This window comes from Xiphophorus couchianus, chromosome 7 (assembly GCF_001444195.1).
Source record: "Xiphophorus couchianus chromosome 7, X_couchianus-1.0, whole genome shotgun sequence".
Lineage (NCBI taxonomy): Eukaryota > Metazoa > Chordata > Actinopteri > Cyprinodontiformes > Poeciliidae > Xiphophorus > Xiphophorus couchianus.
In genome coordinates, this window is record NC_040234.1 from 17,997,856 (window position 1) to 18,014,828 (window position 16,973).

The following is a 16,973-nucleotide window of genomic DNA, read 5'->3' on the forward strand; positions in this document are numbered from 1 at the left end:
CACACTTCAGATCTCTGAGAGATGTTTGAAGCTGTATCACTTTCCTTCTACCCTAAAAGCAACACTTTGTGTATATCTATCACATAAAATACTAAAACATACTTTAATAGTGTAGTTTGTTGTAATGTAACAAAAATATTGAGGGGTGAATATTTTTGCAAGGTTCGATTCATATGTTTGAAAACATGAGTGTTGCAGTGGGACAAAATGCACCAGGCTTCAGCTTCTTGTCAGTCTTTGTCCTCCTGACTTTTGAGCAGCCCCTAAGTGTGATTTGTCTTTTGATCCAACTGTGTCTGATGCCTTCAGCTCAATGACCCATGCTGTCTGTCTCAGCAGTGTTAAACCGACCAAGAACAAAATCTGCCTTTTGTCTGTCCCCATCAGACACGTCTCCCTGCTTGGCAGAGCACAGGACTGAGACTTTAGCCCATTGAGAAACTGAGAGAGGAAGAAGGGAAGAAGCAGGTGCTGCAGAAGCAGTGAGGTGGCAGATTTCTTGTGTTCTGACAGACCATAAATCGAATTGCCAGGATTGCAAAAATTAGAGGGGACTGTTTGAAGGGGAATTATATACAATAGCCTCAGCATTTTACCTCCTTTTCTTTTCAATGCTCTTCTCAAGAAACTGAAAAAAAAGGTGAATGGGGGTTAACAGGAAAGAAGGTATGCGAGTCTGAGATCTGCAGATGCAGGTCCACCACAACCATCACATGACACGGATTTCCTCTTTACACATTATGCTTTTGTGTGACGCACAGTGCTGTGCCACACAATTAAACTGCTCCTGCAAGAGGAGGCTATGGTGCTTTGAGAACTACTCCACCATGCAGTCCACCATGAATATCAATGGACTTCAGCGACAAAGCAGCCAAGAGAACTGCAATCTGGATAACACTTTGAAGAAAAAGGCTGCTCTGTGGTACCGGCGCTCACTGAGGGGGAACAGTGACCGACACCGACAGAACACCAGCACCCTGCCCAGAAGTTACAAGGTGAGACTACAGCTCAAGAGCAGCTTGCAAGCATAAAAGCTGAATATTTTCTATTTTAACATCTGGAAAATGTGACATGCTGTATGCTGAATGAAGCAGTACTGAGATTTTTATGTAAAAGACATGTCACAAAAGTATTTAGAACAAAGTGGCATAAACTGCCTAAATAAATGTAATATTTTATTACTGTTTAGAGGTTTACAACATGCAATTAAAGTTATATCAGTATGAATTATTTTAATTATTTTAAGAAGTTCAAAGCAGTTACAAATTAAAGAGGAACTGTGCATTCTCCCTCTGCAGGCAAAGCTTACCCCCACCAACTCTCTGGTTGATTACATGGACCCACAAAGGTAAATAAGTTAGGCTTTATGTGCAATTTTTAAAAAATATTCAAAATGTAAAACCCTGGTAATCATTGAAAAATGCCATTAAGAAACAACAACATGTCTGAAAATAATCACTGTTGCATTTATGTTCTAATGCAGAACCACAGTGGTGCTGGAAAAACAAGACAACGAAACATTTGGTTTTGAAATTCAGGTATGCCATTTCACCTTTTGCTAACATTATAAATGATGCATTTAAAGTGTTAAAGTTAAAAACTGTTTTCTGTCAGGCTTTTGTCTCAATATCCTGCATCTCGTTTGCAGACGTATGGTTTGCAGTTAAAGAGCACGTCTGAAGTGGAGATGTGCACTTTCGTGTGCAACATAAAGGAAGACAGCGTGGCTGAAAGTGCTGGCTTGACCGCAGGTAGTCCACCCACTTCCTTGCTACCTTATAGACCCTACACAAGCACACATCAAGACTGTTACCTAAATTATGATGGAAACCTAGCTCACCACGTCAGCCTGAGCACGCCCATGCACACTGACAACTGAAGCTCGAGTGGCATGCATCTTCTCAAAGTTGTTTTTATTTTGTTGTTGTCACAGGAGATGTCATTGTCACCATCAATGCGGTCAGCATAGAAGGATTGTCACACCAACACATTCTTGACCTTATAAGACAATCAACCAATAATCTAAAGTAAGTAAAGATCTCATGGTTTTGCTGGAACAAAACATAAATCACTGTAAAGAAGCAGTTTTATAACAGAATTTCATCTGGTTCCAGGTTGGAGACTGTGTGTGGTAATGTTGTGAAGAAGATAGAGCTTGAGAAGAAACTCAATCAGCTCCAGGTGTGTTCCTTGTAGCATTAAGTTATACTACACTACAGTACACTACTGGGGACAATTACAATTATGGGTTATAATATCCAACATCAGAAGGTAAAGAGAAAAAAGTGAGAGAAGGAAATTAAAGTTGAAGAATTCCCTTTGACTCATCCGCTTCAAACACCAGAATTGCACAACAGAAATTGTTGTCCATAGCAAGGCTTTAGGCCCAGTCATGACTTGTCATTCAGTTCATGCGAGCTCTGCCGACCTATTTTCAGCAAAGCTGACAGAGAAATCCTGTCGTAACAGCTGTGGTTCCAGCCAGAAAGCCACGCGAAAGGCAGATGATTTCAGTGGATTCACAAATAAAATGAGCCAAAAGAAAATAGCAACAACACTCAGAATGCCCCAAACATTCCTAAATAACAAAAGAAAACTTTTTGCTGAAGTTTTTCTTTTTTTAATTTGATGAAAGTCGCAAAACATGGTGCAAAAATCATTTATCACAACTGAATCCAAACAAGTTGATCAGGGTTCAAAGCTGAACAAACTGTCACTTGATCTGGTTGTGTTAAAGTTTCCATTGGAGATCCAGAACCTCCTGGCTAGAAGTTGTCATGAGAGGTTGATCAGCCAATTAGAAGCTGACTTTGGCATAGATCCTTGCTTTGTCACATTAAAAAGCCAGCAAGAATGTAGTTTATTGATTGAAACTACATTCCTTAGACTAGACAGAAAGCAAGAATATAAACAATCCATCCTGGTAGATTAAACTGTATCCTGACTGGAGAGATTTTGATACTCAAGCTTTTAAGTGTAATCTTACTCCTGAACAAAAGGACAATCACATACTTAACACATTAAATATTTAAAGTTAGCTTATCAATAAAAAAATCATGTATTATTTCAAAGGTTACAAAATTTCCAAATTAGCAAAAATAAGATGACAAAACATTTACATGTAATGACAGCCATTTAGATAAAACGTATTCTCAGCATAACTCTTAGAGAACTTAAAACAGATGATAGTGTTTTCTTGCTGAATCTAAAAAGTCCTGCAATGACAATTTTATGGGAGCTTTGTAAAAGCAGATAAATGCATGTGAGAAATCAACTCAGAAGTGTTCTCTGCACTACACCATCAAAATATGAACTGTCCCATTTTGCTGTCAATGCAGGGTATGAGCTATAAGAAGCCAGAATCACCTGCAAACTAAAACCATCCACACTATTTTTCTATTACATGCTGGGCTGAGGCTCAACCTGTAGTCATCAATCTTCTCAATGAGAGCCACTCTTTAAATTAAATGGGTCATTCTGAGTTTATAAATGTTGTGACACATTTAAAAAGAATTAACCGTGATTTTTTTTCTGCTCATGCAGCAGTCCTTGCGTGAGAAGTTGAAGGAGTTTCAAGCGCTCTCATTACAGGAAAGAGGTCTGATGCGAGGTGAGAGCTCAGCTGTCACAGGAAGTGCCACAGCACTTCCTTTCTCACTGCCTCTGTCATTTCTCCTAAGCAGGCCTGTTTTTTTTATTGTGAATTACTGCTGGGTGTCAACTTCAGATAGTTTAGATTAAGGTGTTCCCCTGAGAAATGCACAGACAGCTTTTAGACTTCCTGTTGCATACACTATTTCTTGACAATTGGGCGTTTGAGTGACAAAGACTCTTGTGTTTCCAGATAATTTAAATGACAGCAGCCTCAACCTGTTGATGGACCCTTCGGGTATTCTGAGCTCCCCCATGGGGCGCCGGGGTCGGCGTTTTTCCAGCGACAGCAGCTACAGGAGTGGGATGACAGACGACAGCGACCAGGCCAGTGTGTTTGGGGATGTGAGCTCACCCAGTCCCTATAGTGCAGCCAGCACCACGGATGATGGCTGCTTCTTCTCAAAAGACTTCCCCCTGCAGGAAGGGCCAAGGAGGACATCGTCATCCAGCCTTCATCACCAGGCCTTATGCCGCTCCAGCAGCTCCAGTCTGGCCGGCAGCAGCACCTCCCTGTCTCCATCCTGGGAAGAAACAAGGATCTCATCCCTGTTTGGGACTCTGCCAAGGAAAAGCAGGAGAGCCAGTGTGCGCAAACAGATCTTTAAGTTAATTCCTGGACTTCAGCGATCAGTTGAAGAGGAGGAGATGGGAACAGCTTGAAAGGTTTCTCATGAGATCCCTTGATATTAAGGGCTGGTTGAAGGTTGTAGCAATAGACACTCTGATGAAGTGTTTTCTCACACTTCAAGTGAAGATACAAGTTTACTCCAACGCTTTCTGAGCCTTAATGTGAGCTGAGCTCAACATTTGGACTAAAACTCCAGTGCAAAAGCATTACAAAAACGAATGCATGTTAAGTGAATGTAACAGGCTGCAATGTATAATACATGAACATATATCCTACTTACTTGAATATTTCTTTCTGTGTGCATCTCACACAGAGCAGCATTAATGACAGTTTAAATTCCAGTTATAATCCTTACTTTGGATTTTAAAATTACACTGTTTTGACCTAAATGAACAAATTAGATAAACAGTTAGGCAGCACTTACACGACTTTCAGGTGCTTGAAACCAAAACCAAATCTGTAAACCATGTATATCTGTTAAGTTCATAACAGGATGTGGGCATGAGAGTACTACTTAGCTTTTTTTCCATTTCCAAAATTACTCTCAAGACTCAAAAGGATACAACTTACTTTCAGTCCACAGAAACAGTGCATCTGCTTTCCTAATTTCTTCATAATCTGAAAAAACTGTATATATATGAAACCAACTGGAAATATTTTGTTTTTGATATATGCTTTATTTTGTTCACTCAAGGTTGTATATATGTAAAAAGGCTTTTAATCAATAAACCGTGTTGTTATGCACTGTTTGATGTATCACAATTATTTTTACTGCTTACGCACTGAACAAGAAGAAAAGACGCAGACAAATTACGTCTGTGCAAGCATAATATGCAAATCATTTTGGTTACTTGGAAGCAGCCAATAACGGTTCTTTAAAATTTGGAGCAGACTTCTTACCTGTTTCCTGCTGCAGTCAAACAGATAAAGAAAGACTAACTGTTGCTGGGCACCAAGAACCCGTGATAACCCAACCTGAGTCATTTTTCTCTTGAAAACAGTTCATGATGATGCAGCAATAGAGATAAGAATCTAATCCCTTGCTGATTTTGTAAGTTTGCAAAGTTAAAAACAAACTTACAAAACCTATTTTTCATTGCACTTTATTCTTAAGAGCTGAAAAAAAGGAATAGAAACATACTGGAAACAAACAAACAAACACATAAAATACAATTTATTTGCATTTAATTTAGTGATGGAAGCATTTGACGCCAACACTACCCAACCAGAATTCTGGTTCCACACATTGTTTACGTGCTCGTATGACACACAGATTCATCATTCAGTCAACTAAAGATGTTCCTGAACATACCTTTTGTGCACCAAGCATGTCTGCCTACATCTTCTGGTTTTCAAATTTCTCCACCAAAGAGCTAACAAGGGATGTCAGGTTCAACACTTATATCTATACAAGCCTGCTATATTGATTTTTTTATTAATCGATTGTTAAAAAAGGTATAGTATTGACTACACTTGTCCTAATTCTTAATCTCAATGCAAGATCTTGCCTCCCATGGTGAGGATGATGAATATTGAAGATAAGATGGTTAGCCTGAAACTTTACAAGATGTTAATGATCTGAAGTAACAGCAACCAAGAACTCCACTGGCCATGCATAACGCTGTAATGACTCAAAATCTTGAAGCTCCTGTAATACAATTGTCTTCTGCTTACCAGCGCTTGCAAAATCACTCAGAGAAAGGAAGAAATGAAGTTCTGTGGTTAAATGAAACCAAAATAGAGCTCTTGAACGTTGACTTGACCCACCATGTTTGGAGGAAGAGAAATGCTGAGGTTGATCAAAAGAGCAATCATCATAGAGGAGAAAGCATTATGCTTTGGGGATAACTTTCCGATCAGTGTGCACAATGATTTCACCGCATTATGTGGCCAACAGACCAGGCCATCAAACGTACGAGAACTACCTTCAGACACAATAAGTGAACACTAGCATGGCCGTGATCAAACAAATACCAGCAAAGCAACAAAGAAGTGGATAAATAAAACTACAGTTCACCTTGAAACCTTGCCTGTTTTCAGACCTGTTCTATAGAAATGTGTGGAAAAAGCAGAAGTTTTGCAAAGGCAAATCAGCCAAGAAATGTAGAAAAATGTTTTCTGGAGAGATGTACTGTACCTCTCCACAATCAAGAAACTTGTTTCTCGTTATTGAAGTAGTTTTGGACTATATCATACTGTACTTGATAATGAAGATGCTCACAGTGGCTCACAAAATGATCATTGCTCTATTTTTATGAGGCAGCGCTTAAAACTTAATATGTCGAATGTTGATTGTAAGGGGCAATTATCAAAGACCTACAGTATGAGGTGAGAGGACTTACCTTCGAAACCGAATTGGTGGGTCATTGATCGTGTTGTTGGCTTCCATGCTAGCTTAGCCGTTCCATGTTGTTGGTATGGTTGAATGAGCCGATTAGTCTTAGCTAATTGGCCTACTAGCTTGCTATGCAGTTTTATGGGCCTGTTAGCCTTATTGCTAATTAGCCTTGCTAGCTAATCCAATCCTTTAGTATTGGTAGAATAGCACGTGGGATTTTTTTTTTGCCTGTTTCTCTTGTTCTACTGCATTATTATTATTTATTTATTATTAATTTATTCTGATTGTGAGTCTACTGAACGACAAGTTAAAAATCTGAGCGGTTGAAAAACTTAAGCCCCCAACCTTAATAAAAGCTGAAGAAACATTGCAATGTAAAAACGTATACATTAAGTGACAGTCATGTTTGGGGATGTATAATATGTACAGAACATAAGGGAACATACTAAGTTAGACTTTTAAGTTTTACAGAAAGCAGAGATTTAAGAACGAGAACAATTGCTCCATATGCAGCTGGTTTCACCACAATGAACCTTTGTTGGGCCACAACAAAACCCCTGTTCTTCAGTGAGTCAACAAACACACAGATTTCCATGGTACAAACGCTAGAGAGCACCATGCAGACCCCTCCCGAATCAACTGTGGGTTGGACGCTTTCCTCGCTCTTCAATGAAGGACTGCAACATGCTGGAGGAAGAAGTGACTGTTTTTGTTTAGTTTTAGATTCAACAAACAGAATCATAGAAGATGGCAACAAATACAGCTCTTTCAAACGAATCAAAACTCAGAGCTGATGAAGAAGAAGATGCGCAAGCTTCAAAGATACTGGAGATTATTAATGGGAGAACTGCTGATGCCTCAAAAATGACAGAAGAGCCTGAGGACAGAGAGGTTTGGTCAATGGAGATGGGAGATGACTCGGTGTTCTACAGCGATGAGGAGCACGCTCAGTTGGACAAGGAATCTGCCAACTTAACTGGCTTCAGTGGCAAAAGGTGCAAAAATCCTGTTAACAGTGTGGCAGATGGTGAAGGCAACCAACACATGGAGACTAATCCAGGAGAGAAAGGAAACTTGGAGATGAAGAAGGAATTGAACCAGTGCATCATCTGGACTGAAGAGGAAAAGCAGAAGCTTGAGACATTTACTAGTAAAAGAATGCATGTTTCAGACCCTGGGGAATCATCTGCAGAGTCTTATGTCACTCCTGGAAAGTTTGGGAAAACCTCTGGAGAGTTTGTGCAGCAAAATAAAGCAGCAACAAATGGTATGATATTCTTAAAGTCTATGAAAAACAAATGTTTTAACATTTACATTTACAAATGCCTACTTTTGCTTCTTTTCTCAGTGGACCAAGTTAGGAAAAAGGAAGTGATGACAGAAGCTGACACCTCAAGTCAACACCTGTTTGACTTACTCAACGATGACGGTTATATAAAGCTGAATGGGGATGCAGAATTTTCTCAAAGACTGTCTGGTGCTGACACCCAGAAATCAAGTGACATGCAGTCTGTGGGAGATGTGGAAGCAGAGTTCCTGCAAAACCCCAGCCAAGGTCAGTTGAACCTGCCAGGGCCAACGAAATCTGACTGCAGCGCCTTCAACCACCTCTCCTCCTCCAAATACAGCACCGTGTCCTACCGCAGGATCCGCAGAGGCAACACACGACAGAGGATAGAGGAGTTTGAGTTCCTGCTGACGAGTAAAAAATAACCTGCTTTTCAAATCTATTAAGAAAGAAATGAAGGGCCAAACACATGACTACAAGCTTACAAATGTTCCAGCTCTGAAATGTATGTCAGTAGTTTCAGAAACCCCTGATGATATTCACAATATACTTACATCTGTGACTCTCCTAAATCTATTGTAATGCTATTATGTTTGAGAAATGCCTAACTTTGCTGATAACTCTACAGGTATTTATTGTGGATATGTATGTTATACTAATTTGGGGATTTGAATGATTTGTTTGAACCAAAGAGATGATCATGTGACAACAAACTGCAATGATTTAAAAAAAACCAAACAAAAAGCAAATACTGGGCAAACAAGTTTTAATTTACTGAGGATTTTCGGGGACGAATTTATAAGCAGATGCTCAAATATGCATATGCACGGCATATACATTTAATAAAAGTTCACATGCTACATGCTTTTTGTGGCCATTCAGAAACTTCTGGCATCAGTGTGGCATTTTGGCAGACATGGTAGAGTTAGCCTCTTTTAATCAGATCAGATGCGGTTAGGATTGTCGTTCTTCTGGGACATTAAGTTGTGTTCGAGTTTCAACTGTATGTTGATTTGATCAGGAATTAAGGATATTGAAGCTGTGCTTCTTCATTATCCATCAACTTTGTGCAAAAACGAGCTTATGGTATGATATTGCCAACATCATGCTAGCCAGTGAATGGATTAGTATCAGGTGAAAGACTCACCTCGACTCCTCCAAACATACTCTTGTGGAAAAATTACTCAATCTTTCATCATAAAACTTTTCTCCAGAAGGTGTTTGGTGCTGATTTTGGAGCCGACGGTTCTCTCTGGATCGACACCGCCTCAGATCATCCTATTGTTAAACTGGCTTTACTCTGGACAATTACACTTAAGTTTGAGCCATGGTGGCTCGTGAATGTCCAAGCCAACTTTCTTTCACTGGAGGAAGCAGTTCAGGTAAGATAGATAAAATCTGGATGTAGATGTGTATCCCACAAAAACAAAAATCTTAAGCAGTTTTAGCTTCTGCAATGGCCTTGTAGAAAGGTATGAGCTGTGATTAAAAGCCACAACCGAGGCAGTCAAACAACCAGTTCAAATATCTGAGTTAAGTATCCGGATAGAATGATATTCTATCCGGATACAGTCAACTGTAGTGTTGACTCGGTAAGTCAACACTACAGTTGACTTACCGAGACTTGAATAACATGTCATAATAATACTTAGAAGAAAAACAAAATCAGATAATTTGTTAAAAGCCCCACGTCCGTACAACATTTTTGCCGATATGTCGTATTTACTCGTAACTTAAGGTTTTAATTTTTAGATTTTGTAAGTATAAAGAATGAAAGTAAAATATGAATTGGAAGTTTTTTAAAGTACAGCTTCAATAATGCACAAGAGTTGCATTGTGACACTTTTTAGGAGTAAAATCTGTTCTAGCCATCATCATGGCTAAAGACTAAACAGAATAAAGAATTCTAGCAAGATTTTTATGACTGTTTTATATTCATTATAAGATGCTTTTTCCATTAGTTTGGCCAAAAAGAGTCCAACAGTTGGTTAAAATGTTTGTATCACAACACAGGTTTATTTAGGCATCTGAACCAACACTCCCCCCTAGTGTTAGGAAAATAAATCATACCGTTGAGAGTTTTAAGTCAAATCAAAAGGATAAAGCATTTAAACCCAGAGAAACAGCATAAATTACACCACATCCTGTAACCCACACTTTTTTAAAATTCTTCATTTGTTAGTCAGTCTATGAAGAAGCAAAATCTGAGGCACTATTAAACCATTCCACAGATATCAATTTTAATCCCAGTTTTTTAAAAACACTTCCAGTGTGTTAAATAAGATTGCTATCCAGTAGCAACCAACCCACACCAGCTGATGGATAGTCATGCAAATTTCTTCCACTGAACCGCTTCTTCCAGTTAGTCCAGGTGTGGCGGCTCTACCACAGTTTACGCAGTAAAGCCACTGGATGTTTCCACAAAGTGTTGTTAAGGTCATCATTGTAGGTGGTAACGTGTAAACTCCCACTTTTGGAAGACGCTGCTGGGCTGACATGGACGTAGACGGACAGAGTCATCCCGAGGTTCTGCTTCTAGGCACATGTGGTTGGGAACAAATTCCGAGACGAGATGTTCCGTCTTTGCAAGCACAAAAGACGAAGCCCAATTAATAAACAAAGCAGTAAGCATGTCTTTAATTCCACTACATCAGCAGTGTGCATAGAGAACTTACAAGAGCTGAGTTGGAAGTTTTGTAGAACCAGCGGAATTCACGTTTGGTGTTGTCACATGGCACCAAAGCGAAGCCACTTCCTGTGCTTTGGGCGGCAACACAGAGGTCCTGGTGTCGAATGCTCTTCATCCAGGTGTAATTAAATTGCTGATTCTGAAATACAAGGAACAAAAAGGGAAGAGTTACTGCAGTGTGTAATCAAAGTGCTTAAAACACCTTGAAAAAGTTTTCATAGCATCTCAAATTTTTGTCACATTACAACTTCAGTGTATTTTATGTAAGAAGTGAATACACAGTCACAAAAATAATTGTAATTTGGATGAGAAGACATTATTTAAATGATTTACAAATCTAATTGCATTTAGCTCCTCGGAGTCAGCACTTTGTAAAACTGTCTTTTATTATGATTAAATCAACAGTTCCTTGGGTATTAACCACAGACTTTTTTACAGATTCTTCATCAGAAATGGTTGAAACTCAGACTGGACTGAGTGTCATTGAACGTTAATATTCAAGTCTTGCCACAGATTCTTAATTGGATTAGGTCAGTGCTTTGACTAGGCCATTCTAACACATGAAAAGGATTTGATCCAAACCATTAGACTGCAGCTCTCACTCCATGTTTAAGTTTTTTGTGCCATCTAACAAGTTTTCTTCCAGGATTACAGTATTTGTGGTTCAGTATTGAGATATACACCTATTAGTGGATTTCCAACTGCAAATTGTTCACAGAAATTCACCTACTAGCCTATTTTTTGTGCTGCTTATCCATAATGTTTGAAAGAAAATGTAGCTTGTCGCTGTAGCTGAAATAGCGGTGCTATTTCACAAGCTATTGGCTGTTTTTTGCAAAGCAGAAAATCCAGGAGCAGCATTTATTTTCTTTGGCGCTGATTGGCTGTGACCCCAAGAGCAGAAATAAGGATAGATAGTGCTAACATGGTTTCCACAGTGTGTATTAATGCACATAAGGGAAGAAGGCTAAACATAAATGCATGACACAAAGCTTTTTGTGTAAGAAATATAACAAAAAAGTATAATTTTCTTATCTTTCACAATTATGCAACTATTTTGTGCTGTTCTATCTCATATGTTGTGAGCTGATGAAGTGAAAAGGTTCAGTGGGTATGAATACTTTTGCAAGGCACTGCCCTTATTGCAGTGCTGTACACCATGAAAACAATTACTTACTAAGAAATGCCTCAATGAGGGTGTGCTGAATCCAAAAGCATCAGATTTAGAAAGCCTCTGTCTTGAACCCCACCCTTGTTTGTCATGGCTTTGGTCCCAGCCCAGACTCTGAATGCATTTGTGTAAGCCTGGATTCTCTTTTTGTTATGCTACGGCCACAAACTTGCAATTAATCCAAAAATATCTTCCCCTCAGAAAGATTATGAGTAAAAACCGTAAAACATTTTCTAAAATCTGCAATAATATAAGGAACAAAGAAAAACAACTCTTACCTGATTACTAAGATCACAGATCTCAAAGGACAAAGAGTCTTTCTGCAGGGCGAGGCATTTTCTCAAGCCCCGATTGAAGACCTAGTAAATAAAATCAAACTTTTAGAGATATAAAACTGCAGTGCTGGAAATATATTTTGATTATATTTGATGAAAAGGTCAACAGAACCTTCATGAAGCAAAGCAGCATAATGAGCTTTATCTGATAAAAAAATACAAACAGCACGCTCTGAACTCAACCACATACCAGGCCCTCAGCTTTGACTACGGGAGTATCCATGTCTGGAAACACGTTATCCAGGTACCACTTGAAGCTCTTGCATTTGAGTTTCTTCCTCAGCTCAATCTGCTCTGTGAGGTTGCCAATGTCAATGACCTTTCGATCCAGCAGGTGCTGGTACCCGTGGCCATAGAAAAGGTCTTTGTACTCGTCCAGCCAAACCTCAGCCACCCTTGCCAGGTTACGCTCCACTGTTTTCTGTCTGTCCTTCGGGAATTTGTAGGGATTCTGTCCTCGGAAAATATGCCCCACGCGAGAGCAGGGGATGATCTCGATCTCTCCTCCACACATCCAGATCTGGTTTAAAATGGCAACATGTTCAAGCAGCTGGAGTCAAGTGGACAGAAATAGTGTGACCACAGTTCAGAGAGCCAAAAAGAAAAAGGATTTTCACCTTGAATGAAATCTCCATATTCTCTCCACCCCACACATCCAGACCAGGATCATAAGCGCCGAGCTCAAAGAAATACTTTTTGTCAATGGAAAAAAGGCCACCTGCCATAACCGGACACCTGCAAGATGAGATGGGGCCAAATGGTTTTCCTGCAGGAATCTTTTCAAGAAAACAGAGGAATTTTCTGGGGGTATTTCTTTACTCCCCCTCAGTTTCAAATACCTCTATAAAAGTATAAAAACAGAGTACACCTCCATAGATATCTAAGCACGGAGAGATCTTTATTTTGTTTCACAGTGCTGTTTACTGTTTTCAGATGCCTTCCTCCTTTGTATCCATAAATAAAGTTGTCCAGTGGTTGTGTTTGTAAATATCAACCAATATTATGGCTAACACAAATTCTGAAGATTTACATACTAGAAAGCTGTTGTCGTGCACCTCATAATTTTGTTACTTTTCTTTTCAGAGCAGAAATACTTTACTGGTGATGGTTCTCTATGAAAATCAAGAAGCACACAATAAAAAGCAGAAGAGATGTAGAGTTCTGTTTCTCTGATAAAAGTTCAGGGTAGCAGGATGTAAACATGCCAAAACCAAATGGGAAATATAGAGAACAGAAAGGTGTTTGTTGAGGACAATACCTGATTGGATCTGTAACTTTCATGTTGTTCTTTTTAATGACATCCTCTGGTACTGGGCTCCAGCCAAACACCAAAGGCCATTTAAAAATCCCTCTTTGGAAGTTGTCGACGAGCAAGTAACTGCAAATAATAAACACAAAGTCACACTTTTTACTGGGTCAAATACTAAAGATATTTCTTATTTAAATGCAGAGTATTGCTAATCTCGAATACAATTTATGATAATTTAGTTACCTCATGTCCTTATCGCTGATGACTTCGATAACTGGACAAGGCACCTTCTTGCGATCCAGGTAGACTCTCTCCAGTAGTGGCTCCAACCAGCCCACATTACATTCAATATGGGAGTCAAGAAAGGTAAGAACCTCACCTGCATTAGACGGAAACAAACACTTATTTTCAGTTAAAGCTAATATTGACCTCTATGTAATACATATATTTTAAGATTTTACTGTAGTATTGATCTTGTCGATTTTCTGAATCTACCACTCATGCCCACATCTTACAACTAGCTTGGACAAATAAGCAAGTCTGCTTTGACAAGGTGACATGCCTTATGCCTTTGGGCCATAAGGCATGTCACCTTGTGATATTTATTTATATGCTCCTATCCAATTTTAGCACATGAGTGATGTGTGGCTATTCTCTTCCTGCAAACATATGGTTGTGCGACTGCATGTAATTTATGATCAGATAGCAATTCAATTAGAACCTCAAAGTATTTTATTGGGATTTTATGTGACAGATCAACCCAAAGTAGTGCATAATTAAAGGAAAATGATACATCATCTTGAAAATGTCTTACATGACAATGCAGGACTGTTCACCTAAAACCAACAAGCCATGAGAAGAGAGCAGTAATCAGCAGCCAAGGAGTCAATAGTAACTCTGGAGAAGCAGCAGCAATGCATACCTCAGGTAAAAGAATCAGTTGACAGGACAACTATTTGTTGTGCATGTTGCAAAACTTGTCTTTATGAAAGAATGATAAAAAAAAGGGGAAAAAAAGCCATTGTTGAAAGAAAGCTAAAAAGAGGTTTTGCTTGCAGTTCGACCTAAGCCATGTAGAGAACACAGCCTACATTTGGTAGAAAGTCTGCCACATGTGGTTAAATGAGATCAAAAATTAGACCAAATTTGAACTTTGTGACCTACATTCATAATGTGTGGCAGAGAACTGGGGTGAGAACCTTCTAAAGGCACCATTCCCGACTGTGAAACAAAGCAGTGGCACCATGATGCTGTGGTGATGCTTTATTTAAGCAGGGTGAGGAGGACGCTGGTCAGAGTTGATGGGAAGATGGATGAAAATAAACAGGACAAGTCACAAAGAAAACCTGTTTCAGGCTTCGAAAGACTTGAGACGTGAGATTCTCCTTCCTGCAGGACAACGATCTTAATGCAGTCTAATCTGATGTTTTAATTTTTTCAATCTCAATTAGGCTGAGCTGTTTTGCAAAGTTTATACAAAAATTTAAGCCTCTAGATATGCAAAGCCGGTACTCAGGAGGATGCATGTCACACTTTTTCAGATTATACACAGTTCTGCACTATTTTGTGTTGGTTCATCACATAAAATGCTGGTAAAATGTGCTGAAGTTTGTGGTTTTAATGTGACAAAAAGTCTAGGATTATGAACAATTTAAACTCATACTACCCTTAGTTGTGACAATGACATGTAACTGTTTTGATTAAACCTTAAAGTTAGAAAAAATATTCTCATGAACAACGTAGCATCCTTACCTTTGGCAACTGCTGCTCCAGCCAGTCTCGCTCGGATCAGACCCTGACGCTCCTTTAGACGAATTATTCGCACTCTGGGAAACTGTGACATGTACTCATCCAGCTGCTCCTTCAGATAGTCTAAAAAACGTCAGTGTGAAGTAAGATTCAAGGATGAACATTACACTAAATGCAGGAAATGTATTTTACAAAGTGCTGAAATGCTTATATTTGTGAGAGTAAATTTGATAGATTATAGTTAGCAGTGAGGGTCTTACCTTTAGTACTGGCATCATCAACCAGGATAATCTCCTTAAGGAGGTGCGGTGGAGATCTGTTGAGAACACTGTGGACAGAGCGAAGGAGCGTGGACCATACCTCGTCCACAAAGCAGAAAATCACAGTGGTGGTGGGCAAATCGTTATGGACCAGATTCTGTGCACACCTGGAAACATAACAAAAGACTCAAATAGAGCCGTTTTTGAGTTGAAACACCGAACAGAACAGAGTACTCACGTTTCCGGTCTGGTGTCGGGAACGGCACGGTCCACTGGGATCTGGTCGCTGAGGTAGACGTTGAAGTGGCCCTCGTTCCATCTCTTCATCACCTCTGCGTTTTTACTACCAGGAAGGATCACCGGCTGGCCGAACTGGCCAACAGCATTGGGGTCTCTGGGGGCATGGGTTGCGTCCAGAGAAAGCACTTTGTGGACGCCTGGCTTCCTGACGGCGCTGGAGTTGTCTCCTGCTTGTAGGTTGATCTTTGGCTTCACGTCCTCCTTTCTGTTAACATCCTTGATGGGTGCTTGCTGAGATATTGTCTTAACAGGGTGTGCCTCCTCTGCCGTAGGATGACTCACTTTTAATCCATTCTTATTAAGATCCTTCTCAACCTTTTGATCTGTCTTTAATTCCTTGTCTTTTAAAGGTTTGTGTGCAAATTGAGCGGATTTATTAAGTTCTGTCTTTAAAACTGGCTTGTTTGTCTTAACAGCTGGTTGCACTTGAGTTACACTGGTCACTGCTACGTTTAAATCCAAGTTCACTGCCTTCTTCTTAGGAAAGCTTTCTCTATTGTTTTGGTTAGATAAAGCAGATTTAGAGTTGTCACCTTTGAAATCGTGACCTTCCTGTCTCTGATTAGATTGCTTGACCTCAAACTTTGGATTCAGTTTATGTCTATAGATGTGGCCCAGATTGAGGTTGGGGCTCTGCTGTATATTCCCAGGACGTGTCACCCTCTGCACTGGGTGTTTGAATCCCCTCCTCTTTGCCTGTGTGACCCCAACATGTTGCAGTTGATGCTGCTGGTTCTTCACCATCATGATCTCCTTCTCTCGGATCACCCTCTCTCTCACTAACTGGCTGTTCACGTCGTTTATGGACATGCGAAGAGCTGCCATGTCAAACAGCAGCCAAATCACTGAAGCAACAAACACAAAGGCAAGCACCCTCCCACTGCCCCGCAGGTATCTTCTAACCTTCATCATTTTCAGGTGTATTTGAAAACAAAACTACATGTGTTAAAGTGTCATTCTTGAAATGAAACACTTCTGTGCAAACTTTGAGGAAGTTACGTGCCTGCGTGGCATGTATTTCACGGAGAACCAGGAGTAGCCATAGCTATCGGCCAAGACATCCAGCAGAGTCTGACAACAGTCAGGCGACACAAAGTGAGTTTAATCCCTCCATACCGTCCCGCTCCTGTCACGTCCAGCCACCCGGAAACGTCATATCCAAGACGAAAGATTCAGCAAATCGGTCCAAGTTAGTAAAAACTCACCTAAAACCTCTTCTGTAGCGACGTCTTGCCCACTCACAACTTCTTTAACAGACACATATTTTTGTATGAGGACGTAGCAACTGAGTTTTACTTTGTCAGGGCTCTGA

General features: G+C 39.8%; 3 protein-coding genes across 4 annotated transcripts; 2 read left to right on the forward strand and 1 right to left on the reverse strand.

Moving 5' to 3' along the window:
* The first annotated feature begins 747 nt into the window (after window positions 1-747).
* Window positions 748-5,031, forward strand: cytip (cytohesin 1 interacting protein). Its single transcript, XM_028021889.1, has 8 exons — window positions 748-995; window positions 1,299-1,348; window positions 1,484-1,538; window positions 1,649-1,751; window positions 1,934-2,027; window positions 2,115-2,181; window positions 3,544-3,610; window positions 3,845-5,031. Exons 1-8 carry the CDS (start codon window positions 828-830, stop codon window positions 4,312-4,314), a joined length of 1,074 nt encoding a protein of 357 aa, XP_027877690.1. The 5' UTR covers window positions 748-827; the 3' UTR covers window positions 4,315-5,031.
* Window positions 5,032-7,255: 2,224 nt separating this feature from the next.
* Window positions 7,256-9,823, forward strand: ermn (ermin). 2 transcript variants are annotated; one of them, XM_028023303.1, is made up of 3 exons: window positions 7,256-7,887; window positions 7,969-8,175; window positions 8,249-9,823. In XM_028023303.1, the coding sequence occupies exons 1-3, from the start codon at window positions 7,368-7,370 to the stop codon at window positions 8,296-8,298; spliced, it is 777 nt and encodes a 258-aa protein (XP_027879104.1). In that variant the 5' UTR covers window positions 7,256-7,367; the 3' UTR covers window positions 8,299-9,823. The 2 variants fall into 2 exon arrangements, with proteins under 2 accessions (XP_027879104.1, XP_027879103.1); XM_028023302.1 differs by having other exon boundaries at window positions 7,969-9,823.
* Window positions 9,824-9,896: 73 nt separating this feature from the next.
* Window positions 9,897-16,928, reverse strand: galnt5 (polypeptide N-acetylgalactosaminyltransferase 5). Its single transcript, XM_028023301.1, has 10 exons — window positions 15,600-16,928; window positions 15,362-15,528; window positions 15,105-15,224; window positions 13,596-13,731; window positions 13,362-13,481; window positions 12,721-12,838; window positions 12,294-12,623; window positions 12,047-12,127; window positions 10,584-10,736; window positions 9,897-10,489 (listed from the first exon to the last, which is right to left on the reverse strand). The coding sequence occupies exons 1-10, from the start codon at window positions 16,571-16,573 to the stop codon at window positions 10,349-10,351; spliced, it is 2,340 nt and encodes a 779-aa protein (XP_027879102.1). The 5' UTR covers window positions 16,574-16,928; the 3' UTR covers window positions 9,897-10,348.
* Window positions 16,929-16,973: the final 45 nt, after the last annotated feature.